At 43.5% G+C, this 20,597-nt stretch overlaps 1 protein-coding gene across 1 annotated transcript in view; it reads right to left on the bottom strand.

Moving 5' to 3' along the window:
• The window catches only part of LOC115463326 (transient receptor potential cation channel subfamily M member 6-like), a gene marked incomplete at its 5' end in the record, with an annotated part of 108,891 nt that overhangs the window by 61,464 nt on the left and 26,830 nt on the right, over positions 1 to 20,597 (bottom strand). Inside the window, 3 exons of the mRNA XM_030193730.1 lie at positions 4,052 to 4,184; positions 8,150 to 8,349; positions 14,142 to 14,256. Of these exons, the coding sequence (XP_030049590.1) occupies positions 4,052 to 4,184; positions 8,150 to 8,349; positions 14,142 to 14,256 (448 nt within the window). The remainder of the gene's footprint in view (positions 1 to 4,051; positions 4,185 to 8,149; positions 8,350 to 14,141; positions 14,257 to 20,597) is intronic.

The raw sequence follows: 20,597 nt of genomic DNA, 5'->3' as shown, positions 1-20,597 counted from the left end.
ATTTGCTACTCATTTTCAGCTTATACGTCATACATTCAAAAGTTGGTGGGTTAAAACATTTCACTAGAACCCACCACTTATCTGTTCTCCAGCTTGTGCTTTAATTCCCGTAATACATTCAAAAGTTGGTGGGTTAAAACATTTCACTAGAACCCACCACTTATCTTATCTGTTCTCCAGCTTGCGCGTTAATTCCAAGCTAGAGAACCTACACTGCCATTGGCCAAATACCCTCAGTGTTAATGCTCTGGCCCCATGGTGCTAGCTGTATGCAGCCTACCAGAAGAGTGTCAGGATAGTGAACCCATACCTGACCTCATAGCAGAGACAATACCAGAGGGATTTACACAAGTTGAAGTGGGAGAGCAATAAACCGCCGCCCAGAAACAGCAGCTAGAAGCAGTGCTGCAAAAATATACCAACGTATTTTCTACCAAGCCAGGAATTAGTCATTTGCCTATTCATAATGCGGACACTGGTAACCATAAACCACTGAAGCAGAATGCCTATCGAGTATCTGCTGAGGTAGAGAAGCAAATGAACAAGGAGACTGATCAGATGCTAGCCCTAGGGGCAATCAAGAAATCTCATAGTCCCTGGGCTTCTCCTGTAGTTCTTGTCCCTGGGAAAGATGGCACAACCCGCTTCTGTGTGGATTACAGGAGGCTTAATGAATGTTCTGTATCTGATGCCCTGGATGGACGAGTTGCTAGGCTACTTAGCTGGGGCTCAGTACCTGACCACAATGGACCTTAGTCGAGGGTACTGGCAGATTCCCCTAACAGCTGCTGCTCAGGAGTGATCAGCATTCAATGTCCCGTTTGGCCTTTATGAATTTAATGTGATGTCTTTTGGAATTAAAAATGCCCCTGGAACCTTTTAGTTCTTGGTGAATCATCTGTTAGATGGACTCCAGGAGAATGCTAGGGCTTATCTTGACGACACTGCTGTGTACAGTCAGACTTGGGATGACCACATGATCCATTAAAATGGGGTGTTAGACCGGATCTGGGAGGCCCACCTGACCATCAAGCCCAGCAAATGTCAGATAGGGATGGCAGACGTGCAATATTTAGGGCTCAGAATGGGGGGTGGACAGCTAAAGCTTCAGCCAGCTAAGGTGGAAGTTATACAAAACTAGTAAAAAAGGCCCGTTTCTGACACGAATGAAACGGGCGCTAGCAAGTGTGAATGTTTGAGAGAGTGTGTATGAGAGTGACTGTGTGAGAGAGAGAGTGAATGTGCGAGTGTGTGTGTGTGTGTGTGACAGAGTGAGACTGGGTGTGAGTGTGTCTGTGAGAGAGTGTGTGTGTGTGTGTGTGTGAGAATGAGAGTGTTTGCCAGGGGTCCCCACCCCCTCCTCCCTCCGAGTTTCAGGGTCCACCCCTCCCTCTGAGTTTCAGGTTCCACACCTCCCTCCCTCCGAGTTTCAGGGTGTCCCCCTGGCTCCGAGTTTCAGGGTCCCCACCCACCCAGTTCCAGGGCCCCCTCCCTCCCTCCCTCCCTCCCTCCCACAGTGCTTCTCCCGTCCACCAGCTAAGTCCTGGCCTGACCCACAGCCAGCAGGTGCTCCCTCATACTGTCTCACTCAGACATTGAGAGGCAACAGCGGGGCTGACGCAGCCACGGGCACAGCATGATAAAGTTCGGCTCCTGTTTTTTTTCTCCGCGTATGAAGCTCTGATATTTCCGTGCGGCTTTCACCGCCACACCGCCTTTCTTGTTTGCCAAGTTCTTTGCTCGCTCGGACGCCAACCGCGAGACACAGAGAGGGTAGGCGGTGAACAGGCGCGCTTACAACTATTTTCGTTGGTTGGTTGGCTTGCCTCTCACTGTTCCACCCTAGACATCATCACGTTTTGACGCGAGGGCGGGACAGAGAGAGATGGTGACAGACTGACGAACCTTACAAACCCTTCACTTCAGTGAAGCCATGGAGTCAGCTTCAGAACGTTGGCGGTGGAAATTAATATAGTAGATTGGCCCACTCCCCAAACCAAAAAGTGAGTACTGACCTTCCTTGGGACAGCAGGGTATTACAGAAGGTTTGTGCCTCACTGTAGCACCATAGACAAGCCAAACTAAGCACATTAACACCCAATAATCAAGACTTAAAACTTAAACTGAAAGCTACAAGCAACAAATCTGTAACAAATACCTGTTATGTGTTGAATGTTCCTTTAAATATAAATACTCTTGAAAATGAACATGGCAGACTCCAATCTGAAGTGCTCTGGGTGGAAATTCCATAATAACTGGACCAGACACTGAAAAGACTGACTTTTGAGTGATTAGTGATTCAAGATGGCGTTCAAGCAGGATGTGTGACATAGACGCTCCTGAAAACTCTCTTACCTTAAGCCTTATCTTCGTTGAATTAATGCCGAAAAGGAAAGGGAAGCCAAGGGGTCTACCCCTCCCGAAGCCGATTCCTCCCTTACCGGGACAGCAGTCTCTGGCTACATTTTTGGTTTCAACTCCAAACGCGGACGTTTCCGCTAGCGGGGAAAGGAAGAGCCCCGCTCAGGAGAGCGAATTATTGCTCAGTCCGCTGGGACCCTTGACCCCGACACCACCGCGTGCACCCGGAACTGCAGTACCGAAACCTGATAGTGAGGTGGTTTTGAAGGAGTGGCGCGCTCCGGAGGTAGCAGCGACGCCCGATGTGAACCAGGGGCTGGCGCTGGGAACCCAGAGATTACCAGGAACAGCAACTGGGGAAACCAGTGTGGAATCGCCGATAACAGCTGAGCAGGAAGCTATTTCCTGCGCTTTAGCGATCCAACCTCTGGTGAAACCCCAAGAAGTATCGCTGGAGTCGATTTGGATGGCGTTAGAATCTCTTCACAAGGTCTGTACCTCGTTTGTCACTGTCTCCTTGAATAATGCATCACAGATAAACTTTTTGAAAAACCAGACTGAGGGGTTAAAGATAAGGCAAGCAGACTTGGAAATACAAATTGGAAAAGTATCTCAACAACAAGCTCAAATTTCAGGTGACCGTATATTAATCCACAGGAAATTAGAAAATATGGAAAAATCAAACAAGGAACCTGAATTTAAGATTACTAAACTTTCCAAAATCCAAAATTGTAGCCCCCAAGGATATGTTCGCCAAATTTTTAAAGGAGGTATATAATTATCCTGAACAATCACTTCCCCCACTGCAAAAAATTTATTACTTGGAAACAAAAGCTCCTTTGCAACAAGATATTCCTAAACAGGCTACTTTACATGAATCATTGGATCTAACAAACCTTCTTGAACAGTCTATAGACAACACCGAGACTAAGGCAACCTTAATTGTAACGTTTGTCTTTTTACAAGATAAAGAATCTTTGATGAGACTTTATTTTTAAAATGTTCACCCGGTATTTAAAGGAAGCAAAGTCTCAGTGTTTCCAGATATTGCCCGTTGGACCCAACAGAGGCGGAAGAAATTCCTGGATATGAAACAGGAATCTGTTAGCTTAGGGGCTGTTTTCCAATTACGTTTTCCTTGTAAATGTATTTTGATATTTAAGGAGAAGAAATATATATTTTTTGAACCTGAACAATTGAGATCATTCCTTGATATGAAAAGTGACTAGACCTTAATTCAAATAAGAGTCCCGCAAATGTATTAAAGGGAACCACTGTTTGATTTTTGTTATATATTATTTCTTATTACACCAACTTCCTTTGGTTATAACCATCTTGAATCCATTCTTCTAGAGGACTATAAACCCAATTTGGAAAAGACTTTCTTTGTAGAATATTTCCTTAATTTTCATGTATCTAAAATGGGTGTATCTGTTCAAAGAATGTATCTTTGTATTAACTTTAAAATGATAAATAAAGAATAAAAAAAAAAAGACTTTTGACTGATTACATGTTTAACAATGGGGCCAAAAACAAATTCCCTCCCATACTGTAGAATGTAATGACCAAGCCAGTATGTTAGGGGAAACCAGTCCCAGAATTACCCAATGTACTCAGATGTGACACAGGGCTTATCTAAATAATGTCCTGCCTTGAAAAGCTATGCTCAAGGCAGCGGAGAGAAACCCACCTCTCTGCTGTCACGCGGATCCTTTCACTGTCACTGGAGTGCAGGGATTCATTTTTCTCATGAAAGTATTTCTCTATGCACTGCTCCTCAAAGTCATGGAGCTTCTTCAACTCGTCATCGCTCAGGTACAGCTCTGAAGAAAGGAGATGGTGTCTGGCATCAGAGGCTGTACAGTATACAGTGAACCACATGTAGTGCAATAATATTACAGAATTCCACAGTAGGCATTGACTACTCTTAGTCACATAAGAAGGGGCCACAAAAGTGTTTCCTTATTCTCAGCTTTACCAATAGTTGTCCATACAGGGGTCAACATTCAGCAGGCACTTAACAGGATAAGTGTTGATTCTGTCACCAGACTGTCCACAAAATAGCTGGTTTTGGCTTAGGTGCTAACCCAGTATATTCAATGGTACTATTTGGTTAAGTGTCACTGAATATACCTGGTTAGCCCCAGACATGGCCCAGGAGCCTCTCCTGGCCATTTAAATCACTTTGACTATCACCCCCTAAAATGATTATGTTTAGGTTAGTCCTTTAATAGGAGTTGTTTTGCTGGATTTGGAAGGCGATCTGGAAGTGAGATAAACATGGTTTAATTGTGTTGAAAACCTGTTTGATAGCAAAATGATGTATCTTGTTTCAATGGATACAGACCGAACTCCCTACATTGATGCTATGGAGAAATCAAACACATCAGTTATTGAGAATGGAATGAATGCCAATCTACAGGAAAGCAAATATGGACACTGAACTCATTGACCCCAAGACTGAGAAGTATGATAGTAAACACATAAAGCAGGAATCGACACTCTTTTCTCCTTTGAGTGGCAGAAATGCAATATTAGTTCTTTAAAGTTAATTTTGGTTATGCTGGGGAAGGGGGAAGGAAGGGGCGATAACTGAGAAAGGTAGTTATAATTTGTTACAGGGTGAGGAATAGGGGATCACTGGTTACAAAAAATTTATATTGCTTTTGTTGATTCTATTCTATGTCACTATGGAATTGGTATGTTTTGAAAACTCTTAATAAAGATGATTTCCCATAAAATTACTACTACTACTTAACATTTCTAAAGCGCTACTAGGGTTACGCAGCGCTGTACAGTTTAACAATGAAGGACAGTCCCTGCTCAAAGGAGCTTACAATCTAAAGGACGAAATGTCAAGTTGGGGCAGTCTAGATTTCCTGAATATAGGTATAATGGTTAGGTGCCGAAGGCGACATTTGAAGAGGTGGGCTTTGAGCAAGGATTTGAAGATGGGCAGGGAGGGGGCTTGGCGTATGGGCTCAGGGAGTTTATTCCAGGCATAGGGTGAGGCGAGGCAGAAAGGGCGGAGCCTGGAGTTAGCGGTGGTGGAAAAGGGTACTGAGAGGAGGGATTTGTCTTGTGAGCGGAGGTTTCGGGTAGGAACGTAAGGGGAGATGAGGGTAGAGAGGTAATGAGGGGCTGCAGATCGAGTGCATTTGTAGGTTAGTAGGAGAAGCTTGAACTGTATGTGGTACCTGATCGGAAGCCAATGAAGTGATTTAAGGAGAGGGGTGATATGAGCATATCGGTCCAGGCGGAAGATAAGACGTGCGGCAGAGTTCTGAATGGATTGAAGGGGGGATAGATGGCTAAGTGGGAGGCCAGTGAGGAGTAAGTTGCAGTAGTCACGGCGAGAGGTGATGAGAGAGTGGATGAGAGTTAATAGATAGATAGCTTCTAGGAGCCCCAGCCAAGAGTAGTAAAAGGGGACAAAGGCCCCAAATACACACTTCCATGATACTATCTCAAAAGCCTTTATGAAGCAGACGCATCCAAGGGTAATTTTCAGATGCATTTATTTACATTGTAGCTATCTTGAAAACAAGACTGGCTTAGTATGCCCTGAAGACAGGATTGAGAACTCCTGGTCTAGAGCCACACTCCACATAAACATAGCCTAAGAAGGAATCAGGGAAGCATGTGCCTTGAGGTCTGGCTTATTAGGCAACAGTCTTAAAACAAGTTAAGTACTGTTGCAGAGAGCTGAATACCTTCTTACATAAATGCCTACAGTGTATGCATGCAATGATACTGTCTCCACAAAAGAACCCTGTAGTTAAATGTGAAAAAAAAAATTAAAACCAGAATGAAGCACACCCTTTCTGAAAGTGTGCCTGGCTGTTTGGTAGTTTTGGGCTCTCTGGAAGCAGTGCTAGCCTGGGTGTGTTCAGTGTCCTGTTACAAGGGCTGCTTAATTATCCAGTTCCAGGGGGGAGATTTTGGGTCAATTCTAGATTTCTGACAACTCTGAGCCAGATGCACTAAACTTAACAAGCCATTAACGAGTAAGTAGTAAATCCTGCTAACGAAAACGGAATGCAGATGAGCAAATTGTGTAGAAACCCTATTGTAATGAGATGCACTAACCTTTTCCGATTGCCTTAACGCTGGAAAATCTAACGAGAGGTCTGTACCTCTCGTTGAGGCTGCACGGGATTGAAAAACTGCAACAAAAGTAACAAATAAAATATAGCGCTCCGCTTTTAAAAAAAGTCCATTTTGGCTGTCATTCCCCCCTCCCCCCACAATAATAAAAACATCTTTTTTGGCAGTGGTTCACTCAGCTGAGAGACATGGAAGTCTCTGAGCCAATCACAGCGCGCTTAGCTCGGCTAAACGCATTGTGATTGGCTCAGGGACTTCTAGGTCTCAGCAGAGTAAAGCACTGCCAAAAAAGATGTTTTTATTATTGCAGGGGGGAATGATGGCCAAAATGGACGTTTTTTTTGGATGGGCGTCCTCAACTGCACTGTCCTCTGGATCGAGCCGCATCGGAGGGGGTGAGCAGCACGGCATATTTGGCATGCGCAGAGCAGCCAGCATAACGCTGGGCTGCTCTGCACATGCTCGACCGGCCGATTGGCCGACTGTTTAACGATGGAATAGAGAATGCAAGTGAGCTACAATGAGCAGTTCATTTGCATTCCCTTTCCTTAATGCATGCCCGTTCCTTACCGATTCGCTAAGGGAATCGGTAAGGGAAGGGCTCTAACGATTGTTAAGTGCATCTGGCCCTCTGTCCTGATGTGTTAGGCATCCTGTAACACTCATTTCAATAGCAAGAATCATGACTATTGACACAGGGAGAGGGATCAGATACTGGGGGGACTGGAAGGTGTGGCATTGTATGGGAGGGATCAGAAGATGTGGGGTTGTGTGAGGGTAGGGCACTGGAAGATGGAGGAGTGATGTAGAGTTGTGCAGGGTGGGGTTCAAAAGGTGTGGGGGTTGTGTGAGGAGGGGGACCAGAAGCTAGGGAGAATTGGGAACCAGTGCCGCCATACCTCCTCTGACAATGGGCTATGCTTCCAGACTGCCAGTAGTGCAACTATGCTTACCGCTTCCTGCGTTATTCGCAGTCAGGACAGTTAGATCACAGTAAAAATCCATGCGCTAACTGCCACAGCCAGCCACTCCTCCCCTCCTGTCCTGTCATGCCCAGATGCTAATGAAGCGTTTTTAATGCAAAGGTCTGGTTTAAGTGCAGGAGACGTCATGCTAGCTGCTTAACATAGCTTAGTAAAAGGGCCCCTTAGAGAAAGAGGGGGCATTCAGTCTCCAAAAAAATGATGGCAAATAATTTATCACCAAGGTCTCATTATTCTGGGATCTAATAACTGCTAATAAAACATTATGCCTTCCCCATATCTCTACAGCATGTTTTGAGATGTAAAGCTCATAGTCTCCACTCCTCAGTGGGCCAACAGGAAAGCCACTGCTGGAGTGTGAGGACTTTCCAATAGGCTCAATGGGATGCTGGTGACTGGCAGGGAATAAGTGCCTCCTCTTGGGGTAAACCAAGTCTTAAGGAAACAGCTTTATAAGAAATTATTTTCTATTATGGTGGAATAGGAAGAACAGACAATAGGAAGCAAAAATCAGCAAATGTCTCTAAAAATCAGTGCAAGAATGGTTTTTAGTAATGGTCAACACAAAATGTAGAAAGCTATACAGAGACATACACATATACATAGATAATAGAAGAGAGTCAGAAATTGATTTTCTATGCAGAGTGCCTAAAAACTCTTAAAATTGGGCCTAAATTCAAGCACAGAAGTTCACTTACTTAACCCAACATCGCCTTCCTCCTGATCCAGTTCATTCCGGGGCCTATGGCAACAAAGTCGGCTGATAAGCAGTCCTATATGGCTCAGAAGAATGAAAGGAGGCGGCAACCAAGGTTTTTCATGGTAGGTCATGATATAACGATAGCGGTTGAATTGCCAGAGCTTGTGTGATATAGATTTTAGATCCATGTAAACATTGCTGTGAATAAAAAATATTGAATAATAGTATAAAAGGCACATCTCAAACTATTCTCCCATTCAAAAGAAGATACGTGGCCTAGTCATCAAAGAGGCTAACCACAAGTCAAAGTTTCCTATAATTTTTAAGAAAAAGTCTATGGCTCTGTAATGAAACTTAACTGTCAAGAATTCAACACACCTCAAGCATTCTTAAATGGCTTCTCATTCTATCTACTTCTTGAAGGGTACCCTCTATGTCATTCTGTTTTGCAACTTTGAGATCGAGGTGATACTATTTGAGGATCTCAAAACTGTGAAACAATGTGATAAAGTGGTGGCCAAAGCCACAAAGATGCAAGGCTTAACCAGAAGAAGGAGAAGATATTATACTGTTTGTGTATCTTGTCTGTTTTTATATGGATACAGTGGATGTTCTTATTTAAGCTGCAGAGAAGAGTCATGTATACTCAGGGAAATGCTATATATGGCACCAAACGTTAGGCCCAGAAAGCACTATAACAGAGGCAAGGCGCCGAAATGGGGCAGATACGGAAGATCCATGTGAAAACAAACATGCCCATTTACAGAACAGCGACTAAGTGTTTCCACACAGATCTGAAAAGGGGATGTGCCATGGGAGAGTCATGAGTGGATCAGGAGTATTCCCTTAAAATGCGTGCAGTCTTATAGAATAGTACGGATGCACGCCCAACTTGCGCACCAGGATTTACACCTGGTGTCAGTTGGTGTAAATCGTGTCCAAAGATCGGTGCGGATCCTGGCACTATGCGCAATTCTATAAAGGACGCTGATCCTGGAACACCTGTTATAGAATACCATTCGGTACCAACATTTTCACCACCAAATTCTGAGTCCTATTTACTGAATCCAGCCCTATATGTGTACTATAAGTGTTAAAAATAAAATTTTAAAAAATTTAAATAAATTGATGCCCCTGTAAGTTCATTGGTGAGGCCTCACTTGTAGGGCTGTGTTCAGTTTTGAAGGCCATGAAAAATATAAAGACTGGAAGCAGTTCAGAGGAACGTAACTAAAATGATGTGGAGTCTGCACCAAAAGACATATGAGAGTAAATTTGAAAACCTGTATACCCTAAAGGAAACATAACCGTGCAGAAGAAGGACAGGGAAAATATGATACATACTTGAAAAGTATTAATAAATAGTGGATATGAAGCTACAAAAAAGTACAATTAAAAGCAACATCAGGGAACATTTTTTCACAGAAAGGGTGCTGGAAACCTGAAATACATAACATAGTAACATAGTAGATGACAGCAGAAAAAGACCTGCACGGTCCATCCAGTCTGCCCAACAAGATAACTCATATGTGCTACTTTTTGTGTATACCTTACCTTGATTTGTATCTGCCATTTTCAGGGCACAGACCGTATAAGTCTGCCTAGCACTATCCCCGCCTCCCAATCACCAGTCCCGCCTCCTACCACTGGCTCTGCCATCCAATCTCGGCTAAGCTTCTGAGGATCCATTCCTTCTGAACAGGATTCTTTTATATTTATCCCACGCATGTTTGAATTTGGCAACCTTCCTGAATGGTGTCATTGTGGCCTCCCTTCACCCCTCAAACTGAATTATGTGGGTGTTCTATGCGCTACAGCAAATAATTTCTTTGTCTAAGAAATATTGCACAGAGGTGCCAAGCTAGCAGTTATACACATAAGCAGTGCATAGTTTCTAGCGAAAAAGGCGCCGATACTCAAATGCCAGGCCACCCTTCAGGAGTGGGGTGATCACTGAGGGACCCACCCCAGAATAGCCAGGCCCCCTGCAACCAGTCACAGAATCTATGACAAGGCAGAATTGGTGTGTAAAGCCTGAGCTCTTTCATTAAAACTTGAGGACCATGGGTCAGTTTTAGTAGACAATGGAAAAGCAGCCGTTACTCAGGACCCCCAAGTACCCCCTCAAAAAAGCCCTGCACATAGGTACACAAATGTGAGAATTCCTAACATTTATGCATATAGGGCTATCAGGAATGTAACCAGAAGGCTTTATTGATGACCCGACACGGACTTCTTTTGGGGCTACTGTGCTTGTGAACTTTGACCCTCTCCGTTGCATGTAACATTCGTGCATGTGTGTGTTAACGTGAGCACCTAGCTTACAGTCTTGCCCCATAAATGTTGCCAGAAAGATTACTTCCATGCTTACTAATCTGAACCAGGGCTCAGGGGTCAAATCAAAGAATGTAGATATGTTTATTCCAGTACCTGATCCTCATACCTCACCAAAGCAGCCTATAAAACATCTCACAGGTATCATAAAAGCCCACAAACCCCACTCCTCCCTCTTACCCAGTGGCGTAGCTAAGGATGGGCCTGGGTGGTCGCTCTCGTCTCTCCCTCTCTCTCTTCAATACGCCAGTACTTGGGCCCTCTCCGTTGAACTTACAGCATCTCACCTCCGAAAGTGCCCCTCTCTCCCAGTTCCAGGGTGCCTCCCTCCCCCCGAGGTTGCCGCCGCTCCCCCCCCCCCCAGGGTCACTGCCAGCCCTCTCCATTGAACTCACAACACCTCACCTCAGAAACCGCAGAAAGCAGCGGCTGATCACCTCCCTTCGGCCTGCCTTCCCTCCCTGTGTCCCGCCCTCGCCGAAGTTACATCACACAAGGGTGGCACACAGGGAGGGAAGGAAGCCCAAAGGGAGGTGATCTGCCACTGCCTGCTGCACTTTCGGAGGTGAGGCGCTGTGAGTTCAATGGAGAGGGCCGGCGGTGACCTCGGGAGGGGGAGGGGAGCGGCGGCGACAAACTCGGAGGGAGACGCCCTGGAACTGGGTGGGAGGGAGGGAGGGAAGGAAGGAACCTGAAACTGGGTGGGAGGGAGGAAGGGGAGGAGCCTGAAACTGGGTGGGAGGGAGGGGAGGAGCCTGAAACGCGGAGGGAGGGGGCCTTGGAACTCGGAGGGAGGGAAGGGGCCTGAAACTGGGAGGGAGGGAAGGGGCCTTGGAACTCGGAGGGAGGGGGCCTGGAACTCGGAGGGAGGGAGGGGCCTGGAACTCGGAGGGAGGGGGGCCTGGAACTCGGAGGGAGGGAAGTCTGGAACTCGTAGGCTCTCTCTCTCTCTCAATTCACTCTCTCTCTCTCAATTCACACTCACACTCTCTCTCTTTCACACAGACACACACACACACACTTTGACTCTATCTCTCTCTGAACTCACTTCCACACACTCTCTCTCTCACACAGATACACACACACACACTCTCTCTCTCTCAGACACACACACAGTGGGACAGCGACGCCAGGAATGGATCCCAGGCACGTCGCTCACACACCACACATACAGTGAACTCATTGAACTCCAACAATAACGCACCATACCCCATATAGGTTACAGGAAGATGTATGGGGGTGGGGGGGCGGGCGACTCAAAAACGAGACCTGCTTTGCTGCCTCAAACAACTCTGTCTCTCTCTCTCTCTCTCTGAACTCACTCTCACACACTCTCTTCTCTCTCTTTCACAGACACACACACACTCTCTCTCACACATACACACACACACAGAGCGGGACAGCGATGCCGGGAATGTATCCCAGGCACGTCGCTCACACACACCACACATACAGTGAACTCATTGAAGTCCAACAATACCGCACCATACGCCATATAGATTACAGTATGGGGGAGGGGGGCAGGCTACTCAAAAACGAGCCCTGCTTTGCTGCCTGAAACAACTGGCTAAGGAGCAAATGCCCCTCCACTGTCACAGGGACTCCTAGCAGCTCTCTCTCTCTCACATACACACACATATACACACTGTCACTCTCTCTGTACCCCCAACTTTTCCCCGCAACCTTTCAAGCAATACACATTACGTTCATCAAATTTTACATTATATGTCAGAAATAAAAAATATTGCTCGTTTTAATGGGCTTAACGGCTTCTAAATAAATAAAAGGAATAGGAGGGTAATCTGCTTTTAATGCATAGTTAAACTCTGGAACTTGTTGCCAGAAGATGTGGTAAAAACAGTTAATGGAACTGTGTTTAAAAAAGGTTTGAGCCAACTCCTAGATGTAAAGTTCATAAACTATTAAGGTAGATCTGAAGAAAGCCACTGCTTATCCATGGGGTATGTAGCATGGACTCTTGATCTTTTTCAGGATCCAGCCAGGTACTTGTGACCTAAATTAGCTACTATGAGAAACAGAATACTGGGCTAGATGGACCTTTGGTCTAACCCAATAAGGCAATTCTTATGTTGGTCATCACACAGCTAGTTTCTAATCATACAAATCAGTTAATAGAAAATTGTGAATAAGCAAACCCAAAAATAACCACATTCTGGAAAAGCATGGACTATAGGTGAAAAAAATATAGAGAGAACTCAAAGATTTTATATTCTTTTGATGATGACTTGGTGTGTGTTCTGAGTACCTTGTTTGACACTATGGAGGTAATTCTATGGAGGCAGAATTTAGGCATCATATAGGTACAGGTAGTAAGCCTATTCTATAAGATTGTGAGCCCCCTAGGGACAGAGAAAGGACCTACATATAATAAGTGTGAACCACTTTGGCTGTACCACAGAAAGGTGATATATCACATCTATGACCCTTGACTAGTGTAAACTGGCAATGGTGGGACTACATTTAGGCACGTACATTTTTGTCAGATCTACGGCTGCTGTAAATGGGTGCACCTAAATGCAGCATTTACGTGTCTATCTTATTCTGTAAGTAGCCCACATAAATGTGGGCCATGCCTATGACATGTCCATGCCCCTCTCCTGTGAACTCAGCCTTGCATTTACACCATTTTAGTGTGTAAGTATAGAATAGCAGTTAAGCAAGCCACTACCATTTGAGCATGTAACTGCAAACTTACCCATGTGAATGGCAGTATTCTATAAATTTCAGTGACCGGTTATAGAATGAGGAGTTACGCAAACTCCGCTGGATTTTCAAGTGAAAGTGCATATGCATTTTCACTTGAAAATTACCTCAGGAAAAATTCTCATACTCTGTACTTACTAATTTGTACAAATATTTCTTCCGAGTTAAAATTCAAAAGTTTGCATGGAAGTGGAAGCCCATTGCCAGTGCCGCTGCATATATCCACCCAAACATCCAGCAGGTCACTTTGTACAAATTCATTTACATGGGTAAAGTATCGTTTACTTGCAGATGTAGCTTTGAAGATTACCTTCTAAGGGGCACTTTTATAACTGCAAGTACAATAAAAAGTATGTGCATAGTTTTCTCTCAGTCAACTTCCTCAGATTTCTAAAATGATAGTGCGCACATGTTTCTGCTTTGAACACTATCCTAGAAAAATTATGCATTATATGCATGCTTATTATTTGAGGTGCACATATTTTCTGGGTCTAATTATGCCCATACACATGGGTTTTCAATTGTATGCTTCTAAGTGTATAACCCTCTCCAACTCCGCTATCACCTCCTCAAACAATGAGAAAACCTATGTATATATAGGCTGCATGTGCATAAGTTTATCCATTTCTTGCATACAGCACACTTTATCCTGCAAAAATGCCTGTAACTATCATGATAGTACAGTAGAAGAGCTGCATTAGATGGTCTCTGTCTAAGAAAGAGCATGTGCAAACATAAGAAATGGAAAAAGCTGACTGGCTGACAACTTTCTAATACTTAACTACATGTATTAAAAAGTTGCTCTGAGGAACGCTGAAATCCATAAAGAATAGCTCAAGCTTCTAACCTCATAAATTACTCACAATGGTAAGTGGCAAAGACTTGAGGCCCATTAAAGCTCTAAAACAAAGGGCAATCACTAATGTACTTACTTAAAGAAAGCAATGAGAAGGTTGACCATGATGATGTACTGTACAAAAAGGTAAACAGCCTGCAGGAATGGTGTAAGAAAGGAGCCTGGGGGGCAATCTGGATTTTCTTCACATTCTAAAAAAAGGAATAGCAAACGTTAAGAAGCCTTAGATTTCCATTTCTTCTGGCAAAGGTTACACAGAATATAAGGATAACAATGAATGCCGTTTGTCTCCCTTTCCCTCAACCCCAACATACTCTGTCCCCCCGATATTCAGCCGCGAGAGGTAGTAGCATGAGATGTGAGAGGTCATAGCAGTCAATTTGGCAGGCAGCCACAAAGAGCAGGAACTAGGGGGCTGTGCTCCTGCCCCCAATGACCCCCACTGGACCCCCAGGTATAGAGGTAGGCCCAGAGGGGGCCCATCTGGATGGTTGAGGGAGGGAGGCATTCTAGGGGGGAGGTGAGATGCCTCCTGGTCATGGGCTGGGGCTTTGTCGGGGTGGAAGGGGGCTTGGGGCGAGTCAACTTTTTAAGAAAAAGTTATGCGTGTGCCGGCCCGATATTCAGTGCCAGTACTCACATCGCTCAGTGGCCTAATTTAAAACAGCTTTTGAGCTGTCCTAAATTAGGCCGTTGAGCGATGCAGGTGCCAACACTGAATATTACCAGCACACGTATAACCTCGGGCTCCTCTCTAACACCGCCCCCCATACCACCCCTGACCTGCCCATTTTTTTTAGTGCCACTGAATATCAGGAGTTAGGCAGCAACAGGAGATTTAAGCAAGTAGGAGCATCTCTTGCCCACTTACACTTTGAATGTCAGCCCATGTATACCTTTTCTGAATCAACCTGTTTTTATTATGTAGCAGCTAGTGCAACTCGGTTTATAACAATAATAACTTAGAAAGCTGGCTGGGTGTTTATCATTGTTAAAATTGAAAAGAATAATTCAAAATGGGTCAAGAATGTCTGAGAATGTCTGTCTGTCTGAAGGCAAAAAAAAACGCTCCAAAAATCTACTTTATTTATTTATTGATTGATTGATTAACATTTTCATCCCACATTATCCGAAGATGTGCTCAGGTTCAATGTGGTTTACATATGGAATGGAATGAAATGAAATGGAATGAAAATTAGCATGTAGGAAAAATGATAAAATTCATGAGTTCAAAAATGGGTCAAATAAGATGAAGGTTCCAGAGAAATAAGACCCCCCACACGCAAAGAAAATGGGCAAATGCATTTCTTTGGGAGGAATTTCAGCTTCTGTAGCATAGAAACTTACATACAATGAAAATATAGCAGCTAGAGAATTTCTCCTTTCACATTGTCTCTCCCTATTTTCTACACTCGCAACTTCCCAAACTGCCCCGCCCAAAAAAACTACATCCCGTAACTGCCCCACCACCCCACAAACTGTGACTCCTCCCCCCCCAAAAAAATTGCTACTAATTGCACCACAACTGTGAAAATTACTCCACACCCAAAAAATACAGTGCACTCCGCTTAAGTGCAAGGGTCTGGGACCAAAGAAATACATGCAGTTAACCAGAGCATGCACTTAACTGTTGTGACACAAAGAAGCTTGACATCTGATAAATATATGTACAGTACTGTTTATTATACGTATAGTATACAGTCTCCGTTAACTGACGTTAGGCTTACCTGAAGTCATCATAGTCCTCTGTACACTCTTGTGTCTTTGAGTTCCATAGACTACGTCTGCCAGATGGTAAAAACTGTCATAGCACTGACATCCAGTGGCCTCCAGATAGGCCCACATGATGTTGAGACTCTCCAGCGCTCTTGCAAAAGTGACAGGAGGTTGTTGAATTTCGTCAGCATGTGCCTCGCTGCTCATTTCATCATCTGTTTCATCATCAGCCATTGCCTGCATGTAGGCACATATCTGGACATCAGTGCTGTCGTCAGCTGTTTGTAGATCGTAATCAACAGCTACGTAGTGATGAAACTCCTCTTCAGTAACACCGGCTGGGATGTCAATAGCCTGTTCATCTGACGCGTTTGCAACAGCTGCATCTGTTTCATCCCTCTCCACATCCTTAACAAACCTTGCCCGCTTGTGGCAGTTCACAATGGTTGCCTGTGTAACATGATTCCAGGCTTCTTTCTGCATATGTAGGGAATCCAACAGTGATAGATTATGAGCCAGTTCAACAGCACGTTTATCCTTGCCAGTCTGGTCATCCATAATGCTCATCAGAAAATGTAGCACAAGAGCCCGATAATGTTGTTTGAAATTGGCAATTATGCCCTGATCCATAGGTTGGATCAGAGAGGTAGTGTTTGGTGGCATGAAGACCACCTTGATGTTAGATAGCCTGACATCATCACTGTGTGCAGCACAATTATCACAAAGCAACAAAATCTGACGCTTTTGTGCCCGCATTCTAGTTTCTAACTTCTTTAGCCACTGCTTCCAAATTTCCCGTTATCCATGAATTTGCATTAGCCTCGTATGACACAGGAAGTCGCTTAACATTCTTGAAGCAACAGGGCTGTTTGCTCTTTCCAATGATGAGCGGTTCCAACTTCTCACTCCCATCCATATTGCAGCAAAAGAGAATCGTCAGTCGGTCCTTCGACGTTTTACCTCCTGTATTTTCAGCTTGTTTGAATGCAAGTGTTCCATCAGGAATCGCTCGCCAGTAGAGACCGTTTTCGTCAGCACTGAAAATGTCACGAGGTGCAAACTCGTTCAAGATGGTAGGAAGAACTGAAACAACCCAATTTTCAGCACCAAAGTCATCAGCGTCTTGTTTTTCACCATGCTGTTTCTTGAATTTTATGTTGTTCCTCTCCTTCCATCATTCCAACCATCCAACAGTGGCTTTGAATTCAGTTAGTCCAAGACTTTCAACTAGTTGATTAGCCTTCTCCATAAGCAGTGGACCACTTACAGGAAACTGTCTGCTCCTGACTGGAGAAAACCACCAAAGAAGAGCATCTTCTACCTCCTCAGCTTTTCCCGCCCGTTTTTGTTTCCGTTGTTGATTTGTATTGTTTTGCCAGTCTTCCAGAAGCTGGTCTTTCTGCTTCAAGATACGTGAAATGTGACTGGGATTGACACCATATTCTTTAGCAATAGATGCTTGACTTTGTTTTCTAATTTTTTAAGAACTTCTATTCATTCAGCCAGTGTTAAAGTCTTACAGTTGCGCGGCGATGACGATGATGACAATGACCACATTTGTCTGGTGAGACTGGACAAAAATTTGTCCATATGCCAGTAACAGAAAGCTTGTCTCTAATCCTGTGTGGTTATAATTGAGTATGCAAATAGGTGGAAAAATGTGGGATACAAATGCAACAAATACATAAATAATCAAAAGTGTGCTATAAAATCGTCATCGTGCTGGGAGTCCCAGGAGCCGAACTAAAGCACGTCCGTTCAGCTCAATGCATCACGCGGTCTCTCTCAGACAGATTTTAAAGATTGCAAATTATTACTGTCAACTGCTGAGCAAGTTGTAAACAGGAACAACAAACATTATTTGAAATGTCTGTATGTAAAGGACAGAAGACTATGAAATAAAATGGGAGAGTTAGAATATATTGCATTAAATGAAAAGATAAATATAATAGGCACCTCTGAGACCTGGTGGAAGGAAGGTAACCAATGGAACACTGTCATAGCAGGGTATAAATTATATCAAAGTGATTGGATGGATTGAATTGGTGGAGGGGTACCCAATATACGTTAAGGAGGGCTTTGAATAGAATGGATTAAAAATTCTGCAGGACACAAAACACATCTTGGGATCCCTATGCATAGAAATTCTATGTGTAAAGGGGAAAAGGATAGTGATAGAAGTGTACAACCATTCGCCTAGCCAGGATGCAGAAATATCAGATATTAGAGAGGCTAATAAATTGGGTAACACAATAATAACTGATACCCTGGTGTTACATTTACTGGGTAAATGTAACATCAGAGCATGCTAGGGAGGTAAAATTCCTTGATGAAATCAAGGTCTGCTTTATGGAGCAGCTAGTTCAGGAACCAACAAGAGGAGGAAATATTCTAGACCTAGTCTTTAGTGGAGCACATGATATGGTGCAGGAGATAATGATGCTGGGGCCACTTGATAAAAGTGATCATAACATGATTAGTTTTGATATAATCTCTGGAGTAAGTACACACAGGAAATCCAATATGGTAGCATTTAACTTTCAAAAAGGAGAGTACGATAAACTGAGAAACATGATAAAACAAAAAACTTAGAAGAGCAGCTGCAAAGTTAAAAAATACATCTTGGAATCCCAGACCAGATATATCTCATGTATTAAAAAAAGAGGAAAGAAGGCCAAACAACCAGTAGGTTAAAAAGTGTGGTAAAAGATGCTATTAGAGTAAAAAGTAAATCCTTCAGAAAATGAAAGAAGGATGACTGAAAATAACAGGAAACAGCATAAGGAATAGCAAGTGCTGATAAGGAAGGCAAAGAGAGACTTTGAAAAGAAGATTGCGTTGGAGGCAAAAACACATACTAAAAACTTTTTTAGGTATATTAGAAGCAAGAAGCCAGTAAAAGAGTCAGTTGGACCGCTAGCTAACCGAGGAGTAAAAGGGGCGCTCAGGGAAGACAAAGCAACAGCGGAGAGATTAGATGAATTGTTTGCTTCAGTCTTCACTGAGGAAGATGTGGGAGATATACTAGTGCCAGAAATGGTATTCAAAGCTGATGAGTCAGAGAAACTGAAACAAATCTCTGTAAACCTGGAAGATGTAATGGGGCAATTTGACAAATTAAAGAGTAGCAAATTGCCTGGACCAGATGGTATGCATCCCAGAGTACCGACAAAATTGAAAAAATAAAATTGAAGAGCTATTGTTAGTAATTTATAATTTATCTTTATAATCAAGCATGGTACCAGAAGATTAGAGGATGGCCAATCTAAAGCCACAGGTGATTTGGGAAACTATAAACCTATAAGCTTGACATCAGTGGAAACATACTTAGCTGGACCAAGGGCTTCCTAACCACAAGAACGTATCAAGTAAAATCAAACTCCAGCATATCATCACCGTGGAAAGCAGACTGTGGAGTATCACAAGGATCACCGCTATCATCAATCCTCTTCAACCTAATGATGACCTCATTAGCCAAGACCTTATCCAACCAACCCTTTCATATATGCAAACAATGTCATAATATACATCCCTTACAAAACCAAACTGACAGAAATCACTAACAAGATCAATCTCAGCCTGAACATCATGGACTCATGAGCAAATGCATTTCAACTAAAACTCAATAAAGAAAAAACACATTGTCTCATCCTCTCATCCCAACACAGTGTGGACAACCCTACAAGAATCGACACACCAGACTACAACCTCCCTATCTCATTTAGTCTGAAAATCCTTGGCGTAATAATGGACCGTAACCTAACACTAGAGAGCCAAGTGGCATCCACAACAAAGAAAATGTTTCACTCAATGTGGAAACTCAAACACTTAAAACAATTCTTCCCAAGGGATACATTTCGCACCCTGATACAATCAATGGTACTAAGCCAAGCAGACTACTGCAATGGAATTTATGTGGGATGCAAAGAACAAACCTTAAAGAAACTTCTGACCGCACAAAACACGTCAGCTAGGCTCATATTTGGAAAAACGCAATTTGAAAGCGCAAAACCCCTCCGCGAAAAATTATACTGGCTCCCAATCAAAGAACGCATTGCTTTCAAAATCTGCACCCTAGTTCACAAAATCATCTATGATGAAGCCCCGGGATACACGACAGACCTGATCGACTTACCAACCAGAAACATATCCGAATCAACACGAACATTTCTAAATCTGCACTACCCAAGCTGCAAAAGTCTTAAATACAAATCAACCTACGCATCCAGTTTCTCCCACATAAGCATGCAATTATGGAATGCATTACCAAAAGCCTTGAAAACGACGTACAACTACCTAAACTTCCGGAAATCACTGAAGACTAACCTGTTTCAAAAGGCATACCCTACAGATCCAACTTAAATGCCTGAACTCTACAACACCAGAAAACTCAAGTACGTAATGGACATAACTCAACTCTTCCGCTGTACGATTCCCTAATGTGGCAGTGCTACATGAACTCTATCACACCATAGCATCACTTTGTATTTGTTCACCGGAGACTTCAAGGCCTCTCCAGTACTATGTAAGCCACATTGAGCCTGCAAAAAGGTGGGAAAATGTGGGAAACAAATGTAACAAATAAATAAAATAAAAATAAATCAGTGCAGGGCAAAATGGTAGAGACTATTATAAAGAACAAAATGACAGAGCACTCTTGGGATCTTGCCAGGTACTTGTGACCGGGATTGGCCATAGTTAGAAACAGGATATTGGGCTTGATGGACCTTCAGTCTGTCCCAGTTTGGCAATGCTTATGTTCTTATCCCTAAAGGGCATCTGACTCAGATATAATTTTGAAGCCATATTTGAAGAC

The sequence above is a fragment of the Microcaecilia unicolor genome, chromosome 2, assembly GCF_901765095.1.
Source record: "Microcaecilia unicolor chromosome 2, aMicUni1.1, whole genome shotgun sequence".
NCBI classification, from domain to species: Eukaryota; Metazoa; Chordata; class Amphibia; order Gymnophiona; family Siphonopidae; genus Microcaecilia; species Microcaecilia unicolor.
The sequence above is the reverse complement of the archived record's forward strand: the minus strand, read 5'-3'. Positions and strand labels throughout refer to the sequence as shown.